General features: G+C 36.4%; 1 protein-coding gene across 4 annotated transcripts in view; it reads right to left on the bottom strand.

The window, feature by feature from the left end:
- The window catches only part of ABCB7 (ATP binding cassette subfamily B member 7), a 162,246-nt gene that overhangs the window by 42,662 nt on the left and 100,695 nt on the right, over positions 1-18,889 (bottom strand). For 2 of the 4 annotated variants that reach the window (XR_015159544.1, XM_086388993.1), the window contains exons 3-4: positions 17,271-17,357; positions 4,111-4,230 (exon numbers count right to left, since the gene is read on the bottom strand). Coding sequence is in view for 2 of the 4 variants with exons in the window: in XM_086388993.1 (XP_086245119.1) it covers positions 4,111-4,230; positions 17,271-17,357 (207 nt within the window). In the remaining 2 variants the exon portion in view is untranslated. The remainder of the gene's footprint in view (positions 1-4,110; positions 4,231-17,270; positions 17,358-18,889) is intronic. The other 2 variants (XR_015159545.1, XM_086388994.1) reach the window with 1 other exon arrangement.

The raw sequence follows: 18,889 nt of genomic DNA on the forward strand, positions 1-18,889 counted from the left end.
TTAGTTTCTTCATTCTTATATCATAAAAATCTGTGCTTCAGGATTCAACAAACTTTTTGGAAAGTATTTTCTGTGCCTGCTGGTTGTGGAATCATTTTCCCTGCAAAAATGGTGTCAAAATACTTGAAGAAGTAGTAATCAGTTGATGAGAGGTCAGGTGAATATGATGGACAAGGCGTAACTTTGTAACCAAATTCATTCAACCTTTGAGGCACTGGTTGTGCAACGTACAGTCAGTCTTCTCCTTTGTCATGGAGAAGACTTGGGCTCTTTCTGTTGACCAATGCTGGCTGCAGGCATTGCAGTTTTTGGTGCATCTCACTGATTTTGCTGAGCATATTTCTCAGATGTAATAGTTTTGTCAGGATTCAGAAAGCCGTAGTGGATCAGACTAGCAGAAGAACACCAAACAGTGATCATGACCTCATTTTGGTGCAAGTTTGGCATTGGGAAATGCTTTGGAGCTGCTTCTTGGTTCAACCGCTGAGCTGGTTATCATCAGTTGTCATATAAAATCCACTTTTCATCACGTGTCATAGTCTGATCAAGATATGGTTCATTGTTGTTACACAGAATAACAGAAGACGACACTGCAAAATGACAACTTTTTTTTGATTTTCTGGTTACCTCATGAGGCATCCACTTATTGAGCTTTCTCACCTCTCCAATTTGCTTCAAATGCCAAACGACTGCAGAATGGTCGACACTGAGTTCTTCAGCAACTTTTCATGTAGTTGTAAGAAGATCAGCTTCAATGACTGCTCTCAACTGGCCATTGTTAATTTTCAATGGCCGGCCACTATGCTCCTCATCTTCAAGGCTCTTGTTTCCTTTGCAAAAACTTTTTGAACCACCACTGCACTGTACCTTCATTCGGTGTTCGTGGGCCAAACCCAGTGTTGATGTTTTGAGCTCTCTGCTGCTTTACAACTCATTTTGAACTTGAATAAGAAAATCACTTGAATTTGACTTTTGTCTAACATCATTTCCAGAGTTAAAAGTAAATATAAAATAAACAGGAAGTGATATGTTATCGGAAGAGAAGACTCTACACATGGACATCACCAGATGGTCAACACCGAAATCAGATTGATTATGTTCTTTGCAGCCAAAGATGAAGAAGCTCTATACAGTCAGCAAAAACAAGACCAGGAGCTGACTGTGGCTCAGATCATGAACTCGTTATTGCCAAATTCAGACTTAAACTGAAAAAAGTGGGGAAAACCACAAGACCATTCAGGAATGACCTAAATCAAATCCCTTATGAGTATACAGTGGAAGTGCGAAATAGATTTAAGGGACTAGATCTGACAGACAGAGTGCCTGATGAACTATGGACGGAGGTTCCTGACATTGTACAGGAGACAGGGATCAGGATCATCCCCAAGAAAAAGAAATGCAAAAAAGCAAAATGGCTGTCTGGGGAGGCCTTACAAATAGCTGTGAAAAGAAGAGAAGTGAAAAGCAAAGGAGAAAAGGAAAGATATAACCATCTGAATGCAGAGTTCCAAAGAATAACAAGAAGAGATAAGAAAGTCTTCCTCAGCAATCGATGCAAAGAAATAGAGGAAAACAACAGAATGGGAAAGACTAGAGATCTCTTCAAGAAAATTAGAGATACCAAGGGAACATTTCATGCAAAGATGGGCTCGATAAAGGACAGAAATGGTATGAACCTAATGGAAGCAGAAGATATTAAGAAGATGTGGCAAGAATACACAGAAGGACTGTACAAAAAAGATCTTCATGACCCAGATAATCGCGATGGTGTGATCACTTACCAAGAGCCAGACATCCTGGAACGTGAAGTCAAATGGGCCTTAGGAAGCATCACTATGAACAAAGCTAGTGGAGGTGATGGAATTCCAGTTGAGCTATTTCAAATCCTGAAAGATCATGCTGTGAAAGTGCTGCACTCAATATGCCAGCAAATTTGGAAAACTCAGCAGTGGCCACAGGACTGGAAAAGGTCAGTTTTCATTCCAATCCCAAAGAAAGGCAATGCCAAAGAATGCTCTGACTACCGCACAAACTGCACTCATCTCACACGCTAGTAAAGTAATGCTCAAAATTCTCCAAGCCAGGCTTCAGCAATACATGAACCATGAACTTCCAGATGTTCAAGCTGGTTTTAGAAAAGGCAGAAGAACCAGAGATCAAATTGCCAACATCTGCTGGATCATGGAAAAAGCAAGAGTTCCAGAAAAACATCTATTTCTGCTTTATTGACTACGCCAAAGCCTTTGACTGTGTGGATCATAAGAAACTGTGGAAAATTCTGAAAAAGATGGGAATACCAGACCACCTGACCTGCCTCTTGAGAAACCTATATGCAGGCCAGGAAGCAACAGTTAGAACTGGACATGGAACAACAGACTGGTTCCACATAGGAAAAGGAGTACGTCAAGGCTGTATATTGTCACCCTGCATGTTTAACTTCTATGCAGAGTACATAATGAGAAATGCTGGCCTGGAAGAAGCACAAGCTGGAATCAAGATTGCCAGGAGAAATATCAATAACCTCGGATATGTAGATGACACCACCCTTATGGCAGAAAGTGAAGACGAACTAAAAAGCCTCTAGATGAAAGTGAAAGAGGAGAGTGAAAAAGTTGGCTTAAAGCTCAACATTAAGAAAACTAAGATTGTGGCATCTGGTCCCATCACTTCATAGGAAACAGATGGGGAAACAGTGGAAACAGTGTCAGACTTTATTTTGGGGGGGCTCCAAAATCACTGCAGATGGTGACTGCAGCCATGAAATTAAAAGACACTTGCTCCTTGGAGGAAAAGCTATGAGAAACCTAGACAGCATATTAAACAGCAGAGACATTACTTTGCTGACATAGGTCCATCTAGTCAAAGCTATGGTATTTCCAGTAGTCATGTATGGTTGTGAGAGTTGAACCATAAAGAGGGCCAAAGAACTGATGCTTTTGAACTACTGTGCTGGAGAAGACTTGGATTCCATGGACTGCAAGGTAATCAAACCAGTCTATCCTAAATGAAACCAACCTTGAATACTCATTGAAAGGACTGATGCTGAAGCTCCAATACTTTGACCACCTACTGTGAAGAGCTGACTCATTAGAAAAGACCCTGAAATTGGAAAAGATTGAAGGCAGGAGGAGAAGGGGACCACAGAGGATGAGATGGTTGGATGGGATCACCGACTCAGTGGACATGAGTTTGAGCAAAACTCTGGGAGATAGCGAAGGACATGGAAGCCTGGCATGCTGCAGTCTTGGGGATGTAAAGAGTCAGACACGAAACAGAGACTGAACAACAAATGACTATTATTGTACCTAAAGATAACAGACTTCACTGAGTTTAAAATCTGAATTAATTGAAAAGAGTTCTTCTTAAAAACCCAGTCATTATCCTAACTTGATTCTAACTTTGCCTTATTAAAATGTTTTACTGCACAGTGATGAACTGAGGTGGCTTGCTATTGTTCATTCGCTAAGTCGTGTCCAACTCTTTGCGACTGCATGGACTGTAGCACGCCAGGGTTCCCTGTCCTTCACCATCTCATGGAGCTTGCTCAAAGTTATGTCCATTGATTGGGTGATGCCATGCAACCATCTCATCCTCTGTTTTCCCCTTCTCCTCCTGCCCTCGATCATTCCTTGCATCAAGGTCTTGTACCAAAGTTTTCCTATTTTTCTTTCCTTCCCCCCCTTCATGTCACAGTGCTGCTTATCACTTATGACTATCAATGTACCTAAAATGTCTTCATCCTCTTTTCAATTTACTAGGAACTGAGAACTAAGCTTACCAGAAATATGTATCAATAAGAGCCAAAGGACTCTGATGAGCTTCTTTTATAGTTTATTTTGCTTTGTTACATCCAATGATCCTGCATCTTACACTGGTTTCAGGAGTGAATTCCATTAAGATGAGGCTGTTATAAGTCTGATCCATAGATAAATCAAACATTATCATATAATTTTCTGCTGACTGCACAGAAGAGTTACATAAATTAGGGTCCTAAACATTGAAAATACTACTCCAAAAGTGGCTTATATCAGCCTGAGTTTCATTATTAGAAAACGTCATGATACTTCATAGCTATAGCAATAAACGAAACATAATTCTTCTTATTCTTACCTTTGCTCCACCTAAAAATCCCAAGGAAATGGCAACTCTAGCTCGTAGATCTGGTCTGTCTTTGGGCCATACATAAGAGAGCATTGCTTTTATGATTTTCCGAGTATCAACATCTTTTAACTGTTGGAAGAGAGAACACAGCAGAGAGTATAACATGTCATTCAAATATAAGTATAGTTTAGTAATGTAGGATTATATAAATATTTGAAGAAAATACAAAAAACATTACAAATATAACTTTTATTCTGAATCTAAGGTCAATATCCTTTAAACTGAAACTAATTCAATAGATTTGAAAAAGCTACTTATTTCTCTTTGTTTCTTACTTTCAGCTATAGCCATCCTCATATTGCCAGAAAGTTATTCGTGTACTGTACATTTATTTCTTATCTACTAAGCTATCAAAATATTATATAAAATTTTAGAAACATTTCTATATTTTCATCTTCATGGTCAAAACTTTAGGTATACACACACATACATACACACACATACACACTATATATTTATATAAAATATTTTGGAACCCTAAATCCAAACTCATGATAGAGCAGAGTTACAGTGTTTAGTAAAGTACGAGTCTTGGGATTGACTATATAAAACAGAAGTTGGGTTAGGGTTATTTAAAAATTTCAACAAAACCATATTTTTCCAATCATACTTAATCTGACTTAAACCTACTGTACATTTTTCTTTTTCCCAAGTTCCCAAGGCAATGTTCCCATTAATAAATCTTTTTATTTTAGTTTCAGCATTTGGAAACAGAATATTAAGAATCAAAAGCACACTTTTCAAAGCCAAAATAAGATCAGTGTGTGTGTATACACACATACACACTCTCTCAAACTACCATTTTAGTTGGTGAAATAATCCCCATTTTAAAACTTGAGGTATCTACTCAATTTCTCGAAAACATATTAAAAAAGAAAAATAAGTTAATGCTCATTGTTGGTGAAAGTGTATGGAAATAGGTACTCTAATAACTGTTAATGGGAGAGCGCACTGTAATAATCTTTCCACAAAGTAATTTGATATCTGCCATTAAGCTTTGAAAATAATTCTGCCCTTTATGTCAAGAATTCTGGGAACTTAATGCTTTAAAAAAATATATGAATATTCTCCAAGATGAATCAATCTTACTTCCTGAAAATCTCTTGAATTTGTCTAGTTCTTTCTATTTCCACCACAAACGTAATCTATCACCATTTCTCACACAAACCACTGCAACAATCTCCTAATTGATCTCCTCCCATCCACTCTGCTCCTTGTCCAATTAGTTCAGCCTGCAAAGAAATATTCTCAGTTTAAAACTTTTCAATGGTATCCTATCACTCTTAGGATTAAGATCAAAGTCCATAACATGGCTTTGGCCTGGCCCCTAGCAACCTCTTTAGTCATATCTTATACAACTGATTTCAGTGTTCATGCCACATTATACCTTTCTTTCAGCTCCCAAAATAGACTATAATCTGGCCTGCCATGGGGCCTTTGCACAATACCTTTCACTCTGTCTACAATAATCTCTTTCTCTCTCTCTGTAATACCAACTCACCCTCAACTCCTTCCAACTAGTGAAAACTGCCAGCTCATGCAGCACTTCCTCAATGAGGTCTTCTTCCTTAATCCCAGTCAGGATCCTTGGCTCTATTCTCTCACAAAACAGTATTCCTTTTCTTTCAGAGAATCCATTTCAGTTATAAACTACATATATAGCAATGTGATTACCTGATTAACTGCTCTCCTGCGAGAATGTAAATTCCACATGAGTAGTAACTTTGTGCTTTGTGCTCACTGTTGTTGTTGTTCAGTCGCTCAGTTGTGTCTGACTTTTTGTGACCCCATGGACCACAGCACACCAGGCTTCCCTGTCCTTCACTATCTCCCAGAGTTTGCTCAAACTCATGTCCATTGACTTGATGATGCCACCCAACCATCTCATCATCTGTCACCCTCTTCTCCTCCTGCTCAGTGTTGTAACTCAATACTATATACAATGGCTGACACAGTAGGCAGTCAGTGAATATTTATTGAATAAAGACATGAAAATTTAGCTAAAAGGATGTTTATTTCCATGCTGCTTTGATAGGGAAAAAACTGGGTTTAAACTAAACAATCACAATGGGGAATTATGTAAATAAGTCACAGTGAATGCATACAGCAAAATATAGCCATTCAGAAATATATACAGTGACACAGAAACGTGTTAAGTGAAAAAACCAGAGTACGAAATGTATTTTCAGAGGACAAAATGTTATATGTGTATGAGTTTTACACATGCATACAAGTGGGTCTGGAAAGCAATACCCTTAAAGTGTTAACATTAGTAGCTTGAGTAGATGGAATCATTGATGATTTTTTTATATTCTTTTTGCTTTCTTGTTTTCTGTAGATCACATACAATAAGAAGAAAATGTAATTCATTTTGAGAGGGAAGAGTTAGATAATTTCAAGTAGATCTGCACAGCAAAGAATCAAGGGAAACTGTCAACATAAACCCAGGACAACATATTATACAGGGCAGTTTTTATATTATAGTTATTTTATCCAAGGCTCAGTATACTATTTTTCTAGTCTATTTTATTCAGTTTATGGAGTAAATAGTAAAAGAAACAAAACTGTCCATATTTATTGAAAACAAGATTACCTTCTTGAGCTGGTTTAAATAAACTGGATTACAAAGACAGGAAATGCTGAGAGTATAATTCTTAATGCTTTATTTTATACACACATATAATCACACATATGAGCTTTCATAACTGGTAGGGTATTTTAAAAAATGGAATAAGGCTGTAATTTCAAAATTCATGTTTCAAATTGAACTATTACTAAATAAAAATAATTTAATGTTTTATAACACAACCTGGACATTTCAACCACTCTCCCATTTCACAAGTTTCATCTGTTGTATTTTTCTTGCTGGAATAATGGAAAAAAGGCCTTGTTTCCATATATATTTAGAAACACTCTTTCCTGTCAAAAACCTTCTACAACACATCTCAAAATTTCTTCAATAAGGACACAGAGAAGTTATGGCTAAGAGCAAGAAAATTATCCTAGTTGGCTTAATAGTGCATAAAATGTCACCACTTCATTCAACAAAATGGGTTCTGAAGTTGTGTAATCATGCATTATGAGTCCATTAGGCTATAAGTACACGCCTTTCAGTTGCAGTGTAGATAATCAACTACAAAGTTTGGAAAATAATGTCTTTTTTTAAGGACAGGCCAATTCAAACAGCCATTTCAGAGGCTGAGGCACATTTTTAAAGTATTTTAAACCAACTTATTACTGCTGCACAAGAGTAAAATAAAACTGAAGGCCTTAATATAGATCCTGAAATACACCACCTTTCAAAATTACCACAGTTAATTCATACTGGACACCCAACAGTAATCTTGAAAGACAAAAGATTATCTAAGCTAAAAAAAGATTAGTCACAGCTTAGAGACCGAATCAGATATAATCTTCACATCAACTAATCTTTTCACTTCAGACTGAGCAACACAAATAACATATACACCATTTTAAGATCACATTATTAAAGAAATGTGAAAAAGGTAGGAAATGGTCAAGAATGACAAGAAATTGAATTATCTGAAAACACACCATCTGAGGTGTAATTATAGCATGGGGGAAAAACTCCAATTTTCTTAAGAAAAGAAAATTCTTTCTCAGGGTAAAAATTCCTGAAGTAATCAACATAGTTTTTCTTTAAGCCTTGTTTACACATAAACAGAAAATATGAAATTTTATGAAATTCTTTACCTTTTCTGTTTATAATTTTCACAATAAATACAATTTAAAAGTCATTTAAAAGACATAACCATGATAACTACATATCAGACAACAAAAGTTCTCTAAAATGAACGCTAAAGAAATATCATTAAAAAGGCCTGTAAAAGTAGCAGTCAATCTGCTTTCTTACCCTGCTAATATATGCAATGTGGCCTTCCTGCCATAGCTAGATAGCCTCAAATTCAAAACACGAACCCGATATTTTAAGTCCCATTAAACTAGAAAACTACTACTATATTAGTATGAGGAATACAAGTTTTTAGAAAGGTCTCAACTATATACTCGGAGAAGGCAATGGCAACCCACTGCAGTACTCTTGCCTGGAAAATCCCATGGGTGGAGGAGCTTGGTAGGCTACAGTCCATGAGGTCACGAAGAGTCAGATACGACTGAGCGACTTCACTTTCACTTTTCACTTTCACTTTTCACTTTCATGCATTGGAGAAGGAAATGGCAACCCACTCCAATGTTCTTGCCTGGAGAATCCCAGGGACGGGGGAGCCTGATGGGCTGCCGTCTATGGGGTAGCACAGAGTCAGACACGACTGAAGTGACTTAGCAGCAGCAGCAGCAACTATATACTGGAATTAGCTAGCTATAATAGAGGGAAACAATTAGATTCAGAATAAAACCACAAGAGTAACTAAAGAAGGAATTCAAACTGGCTCACTAACATCTTTGAATGGTTAACAAAATTGTACCTATTTTTTTCCCCTAGAAAGCATTTTTGGAAGAAACGGTTTGGAGACACCAAAAAGCTGTCAAAGAAGAGATGAAAGTACGTGAAAACAAGTTAGACAAAAAGAAAACAGCAGGTGTCAGAGAAAGAAGTTTAACTAATAATAGAAACAATGTCCATAAATATTTAACTAATGAATTAACTGTTCTTAAACACATGAGGACAAGTTCTAAGAGGAAGACCTAACTGTATTCAATTTATCAACATACAGTTATCTTTAATATCTGAAAATTTTGAATACCTAAATGCTTGATTTATTAAGTTATCACAACTTTGCACAGATTTATAAATATTTACTTATTTGGTATTAATATACAGTTTAATAAGCTTCATGTGGCTGAGCAGATAAGAAAAATAATAAAAGGAATATCTACTTGTACAGAGGGAGCTGAAACTGCAATCATAGCACGGTAAGCCAAAACAAACATGAACATAACATCAGAAGCACCTGACCCAATAGGGTATAACTGGAAAGCCACAAATTGTACTGCTTATATGCAGCAGTGCTCAATTCAACAGGATGACCTGAGGGAAAGATACAGTTGCTCATAGTCATAAGTGTTGTAAGTGAATGTTCATGTGTGAAAGTCGCTCAGTCATGTCCAACTCTTTGCTACCCCATGGACTACACAGTCCATGGAAATGTCCAGGCCAGAATACTGGAATGGGTAGCCTTTCCCTTCTCTAGGGAATCTTCCCAACCCAGGGATCAAACCCAGGTCTCCTGCAATGTAGGCAGATTGTTTACCAGCTGAGCCACAAAGGAAGCCCAAGAATACTCCAGTGAGTAGACTATCCCTTCTCTAGCAGATCTTCCTGGCCCACGAACTGAACCGGGGTCTCCTGCATTGCAGGTGGATTCTTTACCAACTGAGCTATCAGGGAAGCTCTTGTAAGTGAATACCTACAGCTAACAATCATGTAGACAGGACACAAAAAGGACAATTAAAAAAAAATTAAAACACACCTGGAGTAGCTCCCCTGGAAGAATTTTCAGATATTAAAGATAACTGTATATTGATATATTGAATACATTTTGCTTCTTAAGTCATTAACTTCTTATTTCTCACCAGATAAGGCTGTCCAGCACTGAAGCAAGAGCATTTTTTTTCTACCAAAAGTCCATTCATTTAAAGGGAGTGGAGCAATCTGGTCTTTGATAGGAAAATGAAAGAGTAAGAAAAGAGAAAATGATTTGTTGATAAAGACAGCAGAATCACTTTTTCTTCAGCTGATGAATTTATATACGAATTCTAGTTTTAGAGACATTCCTAAATTTCAATAGCAAGAAATATTCTTACAGAATCAAGGGCATTTGTTTAGAAGGAAACTAGTTAGGGTAAAACTTATGGAAAGGAAGAAAAATATACCAAAAAATTCTGGATGCTATTTGTTTTGTATAAATGTGAGTCATAGGCTGGATGTTTTCTCCATGAAAACTAATTAAGCAGAGAATTTGGAAATGCCCACAATTTTAAGGATAAGCAAACTGTCCAAAGAACTCTTTTCAATCCAAGCTAAAGATAACTAACTGCAATTAAAGGAATAATTTTAACCACTACTTCAATAATCTCAGGGATAACAGTAGCTTGATAAAAGCCAGGCAAAAGATAAGAAACTTGAGTAGATATTTCACAGAAAAAAACTAGAAAGTACATGGAAAACTTTCCCCACATTATTGGAAATATAAGTATAATGAATTTATGGGTGGAGGAGGAAGATATATTAATTGTCAGGAAAAGCTTTGCATTAATGTTACTTTCTCTACACCTTAAGGTTTGTTTTCTAGGCTCTGTTGGTCTGAAGCTGCAATGAAGAACTTATCTGGCAGTGAAAAGGCCCCAGGGAAAAAATGGCTTATTCTATGAGATGGAGTGGTACCCAAGTCAATTTAATAGTTATAATTAAAAAAAAAAAACTATGAAGTTGAATTATATTCTCAATGGCCAGTCAGTGAAAACTCTATCCCAAAAGGAGGTCAATTTGAGAAATCAAATAAAGATCACAAGGCTGCTTGATGATGGATGTTATCAGAGCTGCAAAAAGCCTCTCCATGTCATCCAGGTATTCCTGTACACTGGTCTGTGTGTCAACTCATTTTAACAAGTTTGAGAGCTTACTATTCCAGTCTCTCCCCAATCTTCAATTTTTTAATATCCTAAGTTGCTATTTCACTTGATTATACCAATATTTATATCAAAGCCTGTGACTGCTCTAGTAAATGCTCATCTCTCTTTTAATACTACTAGCTTCTGACAGTATTTAATCAATGAAGATATCTTTATACTTAAAAATGAGATAATGCTTTCACTGTCAGGGATAACAGTAGCTTGATAAAAAGCTAGGTCAAAAGATAAGAAAAAGCTGAGCAGATATCAAATGGAAAAATTTACAAAGTAGCTAGAAGACTTTTCCCACATTATTAGGGATAAAATGTCAAGGAAAATCTGGGAAGTAGCCCTTATATTAAGTTCTGCATTATTCACTTATTTATTCAGTTCAGTTTAGTAGCTCAGTTGTGTCTGACCTTTGCGACCCCATGAACTGCAGCATGCCAGGCCTCACTGTCCATCAGCAACTTCCGGAGTCCATCCAAACTCATGTCCATTGAGTTGGTGATGCCATTCAACCATCTCAACTTCTGTCATCAGGGTCTTTTCAAATGAGTCAGCTCTTTGCATGAGGTGGCCAAAGTATTGGAGTTTCAGCTTCAACATCAGTCCTTCCAATGAACACCCAGGTCTGATCTCCTTTAGGATGGACTGGATGGATCTCCTTGCAGTCCAAGGGACTCGCAAAAGTCTTCTCCAACAACACAATTCAAAAGCATCAATTCTTTGGTGCTCAGCTTTATTTATAGTTCAACTCTCACATCCATACATGACCACTGGAAAAACCATAGCCTGGACTAGATGGACCTTTGCTGGCAAAGTAATGTCTCTGATTTTTAATATGCTGTCTAGGTTGGTCATGACTTTCCTTCCAGGGAGTAAGCGTCTTTTATATTCATGGCTGCAGTCACCATCTGCAGTGATTTTGGAGCTCCCAAAAATAAAGTCAGCCACTGTTTCCCCATCTATTTGCCATGAAGTAATGGGACCAGATGCCATGATCTTAGTTTTCTGAATGTTGAGTTTTAAGCCAACTTTTTCACTCTCCTCTTTCACTTTCATCAAAAGGCTCTTTAGTTCTTCTTCACTTTCTGCCATAAGGGTGATATCATTTGCATATCTGAGGTTATTGATATTTCTCCCGGCAATCTTGATTCCAGCTTGTACTTCTTCCAGCCCAGTGTTTCTCAAGATATACTCTGCATATAAGTTAAATAAGCAGGGTGACAATATACAGCTTGACATACTCCTTTTCCTATTTGGAACCAGTTTGTTGTTCCATGTCTAGTTCTAACTGTTGCTTCCTGACCTGCATACAGGTTTCTCAAGAGGCAGGTCAGGTGGTCTGGTATTCCCATCTCCTTCAGAATTTTCCACAGTTTCTTGTGATCTGCACAGTCAAAGGCTTTGGGATAGTCATCAAAACAGAAATAAGATGATTTTATGGAACTCTGTTGCTTTTTCAATGATCCAGCAGATGTTGGCAATTTGATCTCTGGTTCCTCTGCCTTTTCTAAAATCAGCTTGAACATCTGGAAGTTCACAGTTCACATATTGCTGAAGCCTGACTTGGAGAATTTTGAGCATTACTTTACTAGTATGTGAGATGAGTGCAACTGTATGGTAGTTTGAGCATTATTTGGCATTGCTTTTGTTTGGGATTGGAATGAAAACTGACCTTTTCCAGTTCTGTGGCCACTGCTGAGTTTTCCAAATTTGCTGGCATATTGAGTGCAGCACTTCCACAGCATTATCTTTTAGGATTTGAAATAGCTCAACTGGCATTCCATCACCTCCACTAGCTTTGTTTGTAGTGATGCTTCCTAAGGTCCACTTGACTTCACATTCCAGGATATCTGGCTTTAGGTGAGTATTCACACCATCATGATTATCTGGTGTCAGGTGCCGTGTTAGGCATTACTGACAAAATGGAGGCATGGTCCCAACCCCCTCTCTGTCCCACAGGCACAGACCCGGGATGAAGGAGTTAGGCCTTGTGATTCTGACTTTTTTTTTTCCTCTCCTCCGCTGAGTTGACTGAAAAGGAGTATTAAGGTGCTTATTGTTCTTGAGAGGAGCATGAGAAGGCACAAAGCCTTCTGCAGCTGTGCTCAGAGAATAATTCATAAAGTTAATCATTGACATTTGTTCAAGGACTTTTACAAAAGAGTGTTCCAAGAGGAGCACATAAGCCACAGCTTGAGGCCATGGAAAGGTTCTGAAGCCTATTTGTGAGGAAAATATTTATGGCAAAGGAGTTTACTGAATTTAGGGCTTAGAAATAATTAAAATAGTTAGAAGTTAAAGATTTAAGGAATGTTGTAATGTTAGCATATTTTACTATAGTGTATAGAGGTTAGGAATTTTAGAGATACTAATAGCTAGAAGCCTTTTTAAGATATAGTGAGCTCAGGATGTTAGGGGCAAACAGGATTTAGAAAGATAAGAAATAAAGTGAGGAATGTAGCATGAGTTACAATGTAATCACAAGTTAACTATAGGACACATAAGAAGTAGATAATAGATGGTAAAGCTGATTCCGAGAGAATCACTGAAGCAGGAACTCTGTTTGAAGGGCAACAATGATTTATGGAGATAATAAATCTGGGTGAGGGGGAACTGAAAATGTCAAACATCTGACCTAATGCTTTTGTAAAAGTATAAAAGAAAATCTTAAACTTGAAATAAATGTGCAGTCCAAGAAAATTGAGAGGCTGCGTTGTTACTTGCTGACACCGTCCCTCCCTTCAGGTTGAATCCCTGGCTGCTGGAGCTGGACTCTGGCAATCTGGGTTGTGAAGATCTTTTTTGTACAGTTCTTCTGTGTATTCTTGACACCTCTTCTCATACCATTTCTGTCCTTTATTGAGCCCAACTTTGCATGAAATGTTCCCTTGGTATCTCTAATTTTCTTGAAGAGATCTCTAGTCTTTCCCATTCTGTTGTTTGCCTCTATTTCTTTGCATTGATCGCTAAGAAAGGCTTTCTTATCTCTCCTTGCTATTCTTTGGAACTCTGCATTCACATGGGTATATCTTTCCTTTTCTCCTTTGCTTTTTGCTTCTCTTCTTTTTTAAGGCCTCCTCAGACAGCCATTTTGCTTTTCTGCATTTCTTTTTCTTGAGGATGTATTTATTAGTACAGGATTATCTTTCTGGAGTAGAAATGGCAACCCACTCCAGTATTCTTGCCTGGAGAATCCCATGGACAGAAGAGCCTGGCAGGCTATAGTCCACAGGGTCGCAAAGAGTCGTACATGACTGAGCATGAATGCACAGGATTATAAAAATAAATGTACTAATAGATGCTTCTTTATCTAAATATACTAGTATCTAGTATATATCTAAATATACTAATTTAGATACCTAAATTAGTATGGTGGTTTAGTTGCTAAGTCATGTCCAACTCTTGTGACCCCATGGACTGTAGCTCGCCAGGCTCCTCTGTCCATGGGATTTTCCAGGCAAGAATACTGGAGTGGATTGCCATTTCCTTCTCCAGGGGATCTTCCTGACTCAGGAACTGAACCCAGGTCTCCTGCATTGCAGGCAGATTCTTTATTGACTAAGCTATGAGGGAAGCCCCTAAATTAGTATAGGATTATCTAAATATACTAATAATCTAAATACTATCTAAATATACTAATTATCTAAATATACTAATAAGATTATCTAAATATACTAATAGATGCCTCTTTAAAAGAGGGGCATAAAAAAGTTTAAATGCAGAGGTAAAGTCCCAAAAATCCTTTAAAAATTTGAAGATTCTATTATAAAACAAGCAATTCTTTAATTCATCTATTTAAAAAAGAGGAGCTTCCAAATAGTGAAACTGCCACTCTTTTTTCACAACCCCTTTACTATAGCCACAATGGGTAAACAAATGATTTAAATGCCTTCTGAGCAGAATTATTAATGCTTATTAAAAGTTTGGAACATACAAGTACAAATGCACAGAAAGTAAAGTGATAAAAATTTCAGTTGGTTATAAGGTAAAATCTATAATTTGTAGAGTGATAAAATTTCTATATGGTACTTTAGATATTCTGCCATCTAAACTCTTAAGTTTCTGGGGACTTCCCTGGTGGTTCAGTGGTTAAGAATCCATCTGCCAATGCAGGGGATACAGGTTCAATCCCTGGTTCCACATGCTATGGCGTAACTGAGCCCGTGTGCAACAACTACTGAAGCCCTCACACCCTACAGCCCATGCTCCGCAACAAGAGAAGCCATTGCAATGAGAAGCCTATGGCACCACAACTAGAGAGTAGCCACCACTTGCTGGAACCAGAGAAAGCCAGCAAGCAGCAACAAAGGGCCCATGCACCACAACGAAGACTCAGCACAGACAAAAATAAATACATAATAAATTAAAAAATAAACTGTTGAGTTTCTCAATAGCAGGGACTATGTCTTTTTCATTATTGTATCTCCAGTTACTTAACATAGTTATGCACAAGGCAGGTATTCAATAATACATACATCTAAAATGAATGAATAATAGTAGAGTATAGGACTTATAATAATCTCACATTGTAGTAACAGCAGGTAATATTTACTGAACATTTCCTGTGACAGGCACTATTCAAGAGCTTTGAATGGTGTGAATCATCCAAATTCCCTTTGCTGTGTTTATCATCCCCATTTTAAAGATGAAGAAACTGATACATACAGAGATTAAGTAACTTGCTCAAAGTCTTTCCAGTAGGAAGTGATGGAGCCAAGATTCAAATCTAGGCAGTCAGTCTCTCCAGCTCAGGCTGTTAAGTAGAACTCCATACTACCTCTTCTGACATGAGTTTGAACACGCTCTGGGAGATAGTGAAGGACAGCGGAGCCTGGCAAGCTGCAGTCTATGGGGTTGCAGAGTCAGACACAACCTAGTGACTGATCAACAATAATAACACTGCCTCTTTTCTGGTGTGACTTCATGCTTTATTGTTCTCTGATTACTTTTAGCTAATGAGGCTGAAGTAACACAAAGAGGGCAGGGAACAAAGGAAAAAGAGACCAAATATAAAGATTTACAATGAGTTTTGCTTTGCTTTTACTTTCTTGGAGAATAAAGAATCTATCTTGAAGTCTACATTGCTTGAGTCTAAGAGACATGACTTTTCCTGCATTATTATAGATAATGCTTATATATATATATATATATATATAGATAATGCTTTTCCTGCATTATTCAACATATTTTTGGTATGTTTAGAGCATTACTTATAAACTATCCTTAAGAGGCCTTGCTGACAATCTTGAAAGCTGAGAGACTGATGCAAACAATATGGTGTCATGCCATATCCATATATCAATAATATATATTAAACAAATTTCAGTATTTATTTTATTTTTTAAAATTCTAAATGGCATTGAAACATGTATAATATCATATGTGAAATGAATCGCCAGTCCACGTTCAATGCATGATACAGGATGCTCAGGGCTGGTGCACTGGGATGACTGGGATGACCCAGAGGGATAATATGGGGAGGGAGGTGGGAGGGGGTTCAGGATGGGGAACACGTGTACACCCGTGGTGGATTCATGTTGATGTATGGCAAAACCAATACAATTAGCCTCCAATTAAATAAATTTATATTTAAAAAAAATGACAATCAGGACAAATGTTAATATGCAAAAATGGGAAAGAAACATGAATGTGATGTGTTTTAAATTCTGTGAGAGAAGCTACATGGGGGATTAAAGAAACAGGGAGAAAAGCACCAGAAAGGTTTTCTTACCAATCACCTCCCACCAATAAAATACTAAAATTTATTTACTTCTCTGAAATTTAGAGAGTGTTTTTACATAAAATTTGTTCACTTGCCACTAACCCTGAAAATATCATTTCTGCTTAAGAGATACCATGTATATACTGGTTGGGTCAAGTTAGAGAAGAAAATAAAGGCAAACTTAGAGAAAGAAGGTCAGATGGAGAATTGTATAACAGTATTCCAATGACAGTTCCACTCACTTAGAAAAAGTGTAGTGCACTTTCAATCTTTTGATTTCAGTGAACTTACTGTTTAATCTTGTCTGTATAATGATAATGATAAAGAACATGGATAATTAAATAAATGGATGGTGTAAATGGAGTATTTTCCATGAAGCTAGGGGAAATTCTAGAATCTTTCTAAACCAAGAATATAGAAGGGAAAATGTTATCATTAACACACACACACACAACTTGTAAGAGCTAAACATAATTTATCTCATAAGGATAGATGATAATAACATATAACCTCAACAAATACTACTTAAAATAAAGACTAAAATGTTTAGTTTGGTAACTAACTTTTTTATTTTTTAGTCAATCATGACATTTTTTGTCTTAAGCCTGAGAAAAATTCATCTACATAACCATATGGTTTTATATTAGAAAATCTGCAGTTACATGAGTCAATCAAAATATTCTGGAACATAATAATTATATATATATATATATATGTATATGTATATGATTATAGCTATCTTCCAATCAGCTATAAGAATTTTAAGGTACTTGTTATTGTCTCTTACCCCTTCTTTTGGGTCTGTGTGGAGTCCTCCTCCTGCATGACCATGCCAACATGTCCTCTTTTCTATCAGTGGCCATGCCTGGAGAGCCTAGTTGAAGATAATACCAAGCCATCCATTAGCTATTAAAGAATCTCAGATCTTTAAAAATTTGACTTAGGCAGTCTAATCTGATGAATGTCCCCCCAAAAAATTCAGAGGCGTAGCTTTGAGCCTAGCATACCTAAGTAAAATACCTTCATAATAAGCTTACAGATACACTTACACAAAGAATATTGAGATATAACAAATTACTCATACAGAAGTTACTTTCTCTAGTTTTTGAAATTAATATTTAAAAGATTTAACTTGTAATGTACTTCTATTTGATTTATACCAGCTTTCTTATTATCATTTGCTACTAAGTACTGTGTAATCCTTAATTCTTATCACTGGCAAGTATATAATAAAGTTAATTAACTGTATCCCACGTGCTTTCCATGTGTATAACATTTTTGCTTTATAATTCAATATAGTTGATTCTTTATAACTCATTTTTATTATTCTGACTTGCATATATATATATATATAGAAACAAAGTATCTTTAACCACATCACAGTCTATCTTATGTTACAGTAATTTGTATAAATCTTTTGTTTTTACTCCTACATGGTAAATTTCTTAAGACTATGGACATTCTCTCATATCCTTGTATCTCCTATGGCCCATACCACCATACCACGCATCTGTGTCTTGCAGATGTGCTTGTTGAATTAGTTTATAAAACAAACCTATCTACAAATTTCTCAACTAGTCTTGAAAATATCCAAACATCTTACCTTTTATAATTTTTTAAAAAGCCCTAGATTACTTATCAGTCTAAAAAAATTTTTAATCATTTGGAAAATATACAATAGTTGAAAAGATAGTAAAGATTAAGCTTTTTAAAATTTTAGGCTTGCTAATTTGAAAGTGTTTCCTCAAAAAATACTTAATGAAGTACACAGATATAATAATGCTTCTTCAGTAGCCATAATAATAATTAGTGAACAAAGGCATAGTTCTTTACAATCACAACTGTGTATCAATACTGAATCCTAAGAGTATCAGCTCAGGGCCAAGCTATGAAAGTGGAATTACAGAAATCAAAAGTACCTTCTTGTGCTCATCAGTTGAGACCCAAAAAATAATTGCCATAAATGGGTCACTGATTTTTGGATCAACAATCGTAAAGCATTTTTAAAGGAAAAACATCAAAAAGTAATATTTACTGTGACAATGTCATTTTGTGACTTTTTTTTCCCTTTAAAAGGCTAATAAGCTATATCAAGGGGTCTGGTAAATAACTCACAAGATAATGAGGTCATCAACAAAGCAAAATATTTTATATATTTATAAAATAAAAATAAATAGTAGTGTCTAAACAATGAGAAGATCAAGCACATTCTCTCTTAACTTAAAACTTTAATAATGGAAAACCTAATTCATATCTACAGCTTCTGCATAAATCAGAACAATGCCTTGTACCTTAATGGGAAATAACTGTTAAACAGAAAGAAAAAATAAAGGAAGTACTACTCAGGAGCTAGACTGTCTTCTAATTTTCTTGTCTTTCTATCTTAAGAGATTTATTTGTCTCATT

This window comes from Bos grunniens, chromosome X (genome assembly GCF_055505025.1).
Source record: "Bos grunniens cultivar Pamir isolate PY7600 chromosome X, Bosgru_T2T1.0, whole genome shotgun sequence".
Taxonomy (NCBI): Eukaryota; Metazoa; Chordata; class Mammalia; order Artiodactyla; family Bovidae; genus Bos; species Bos grunniens.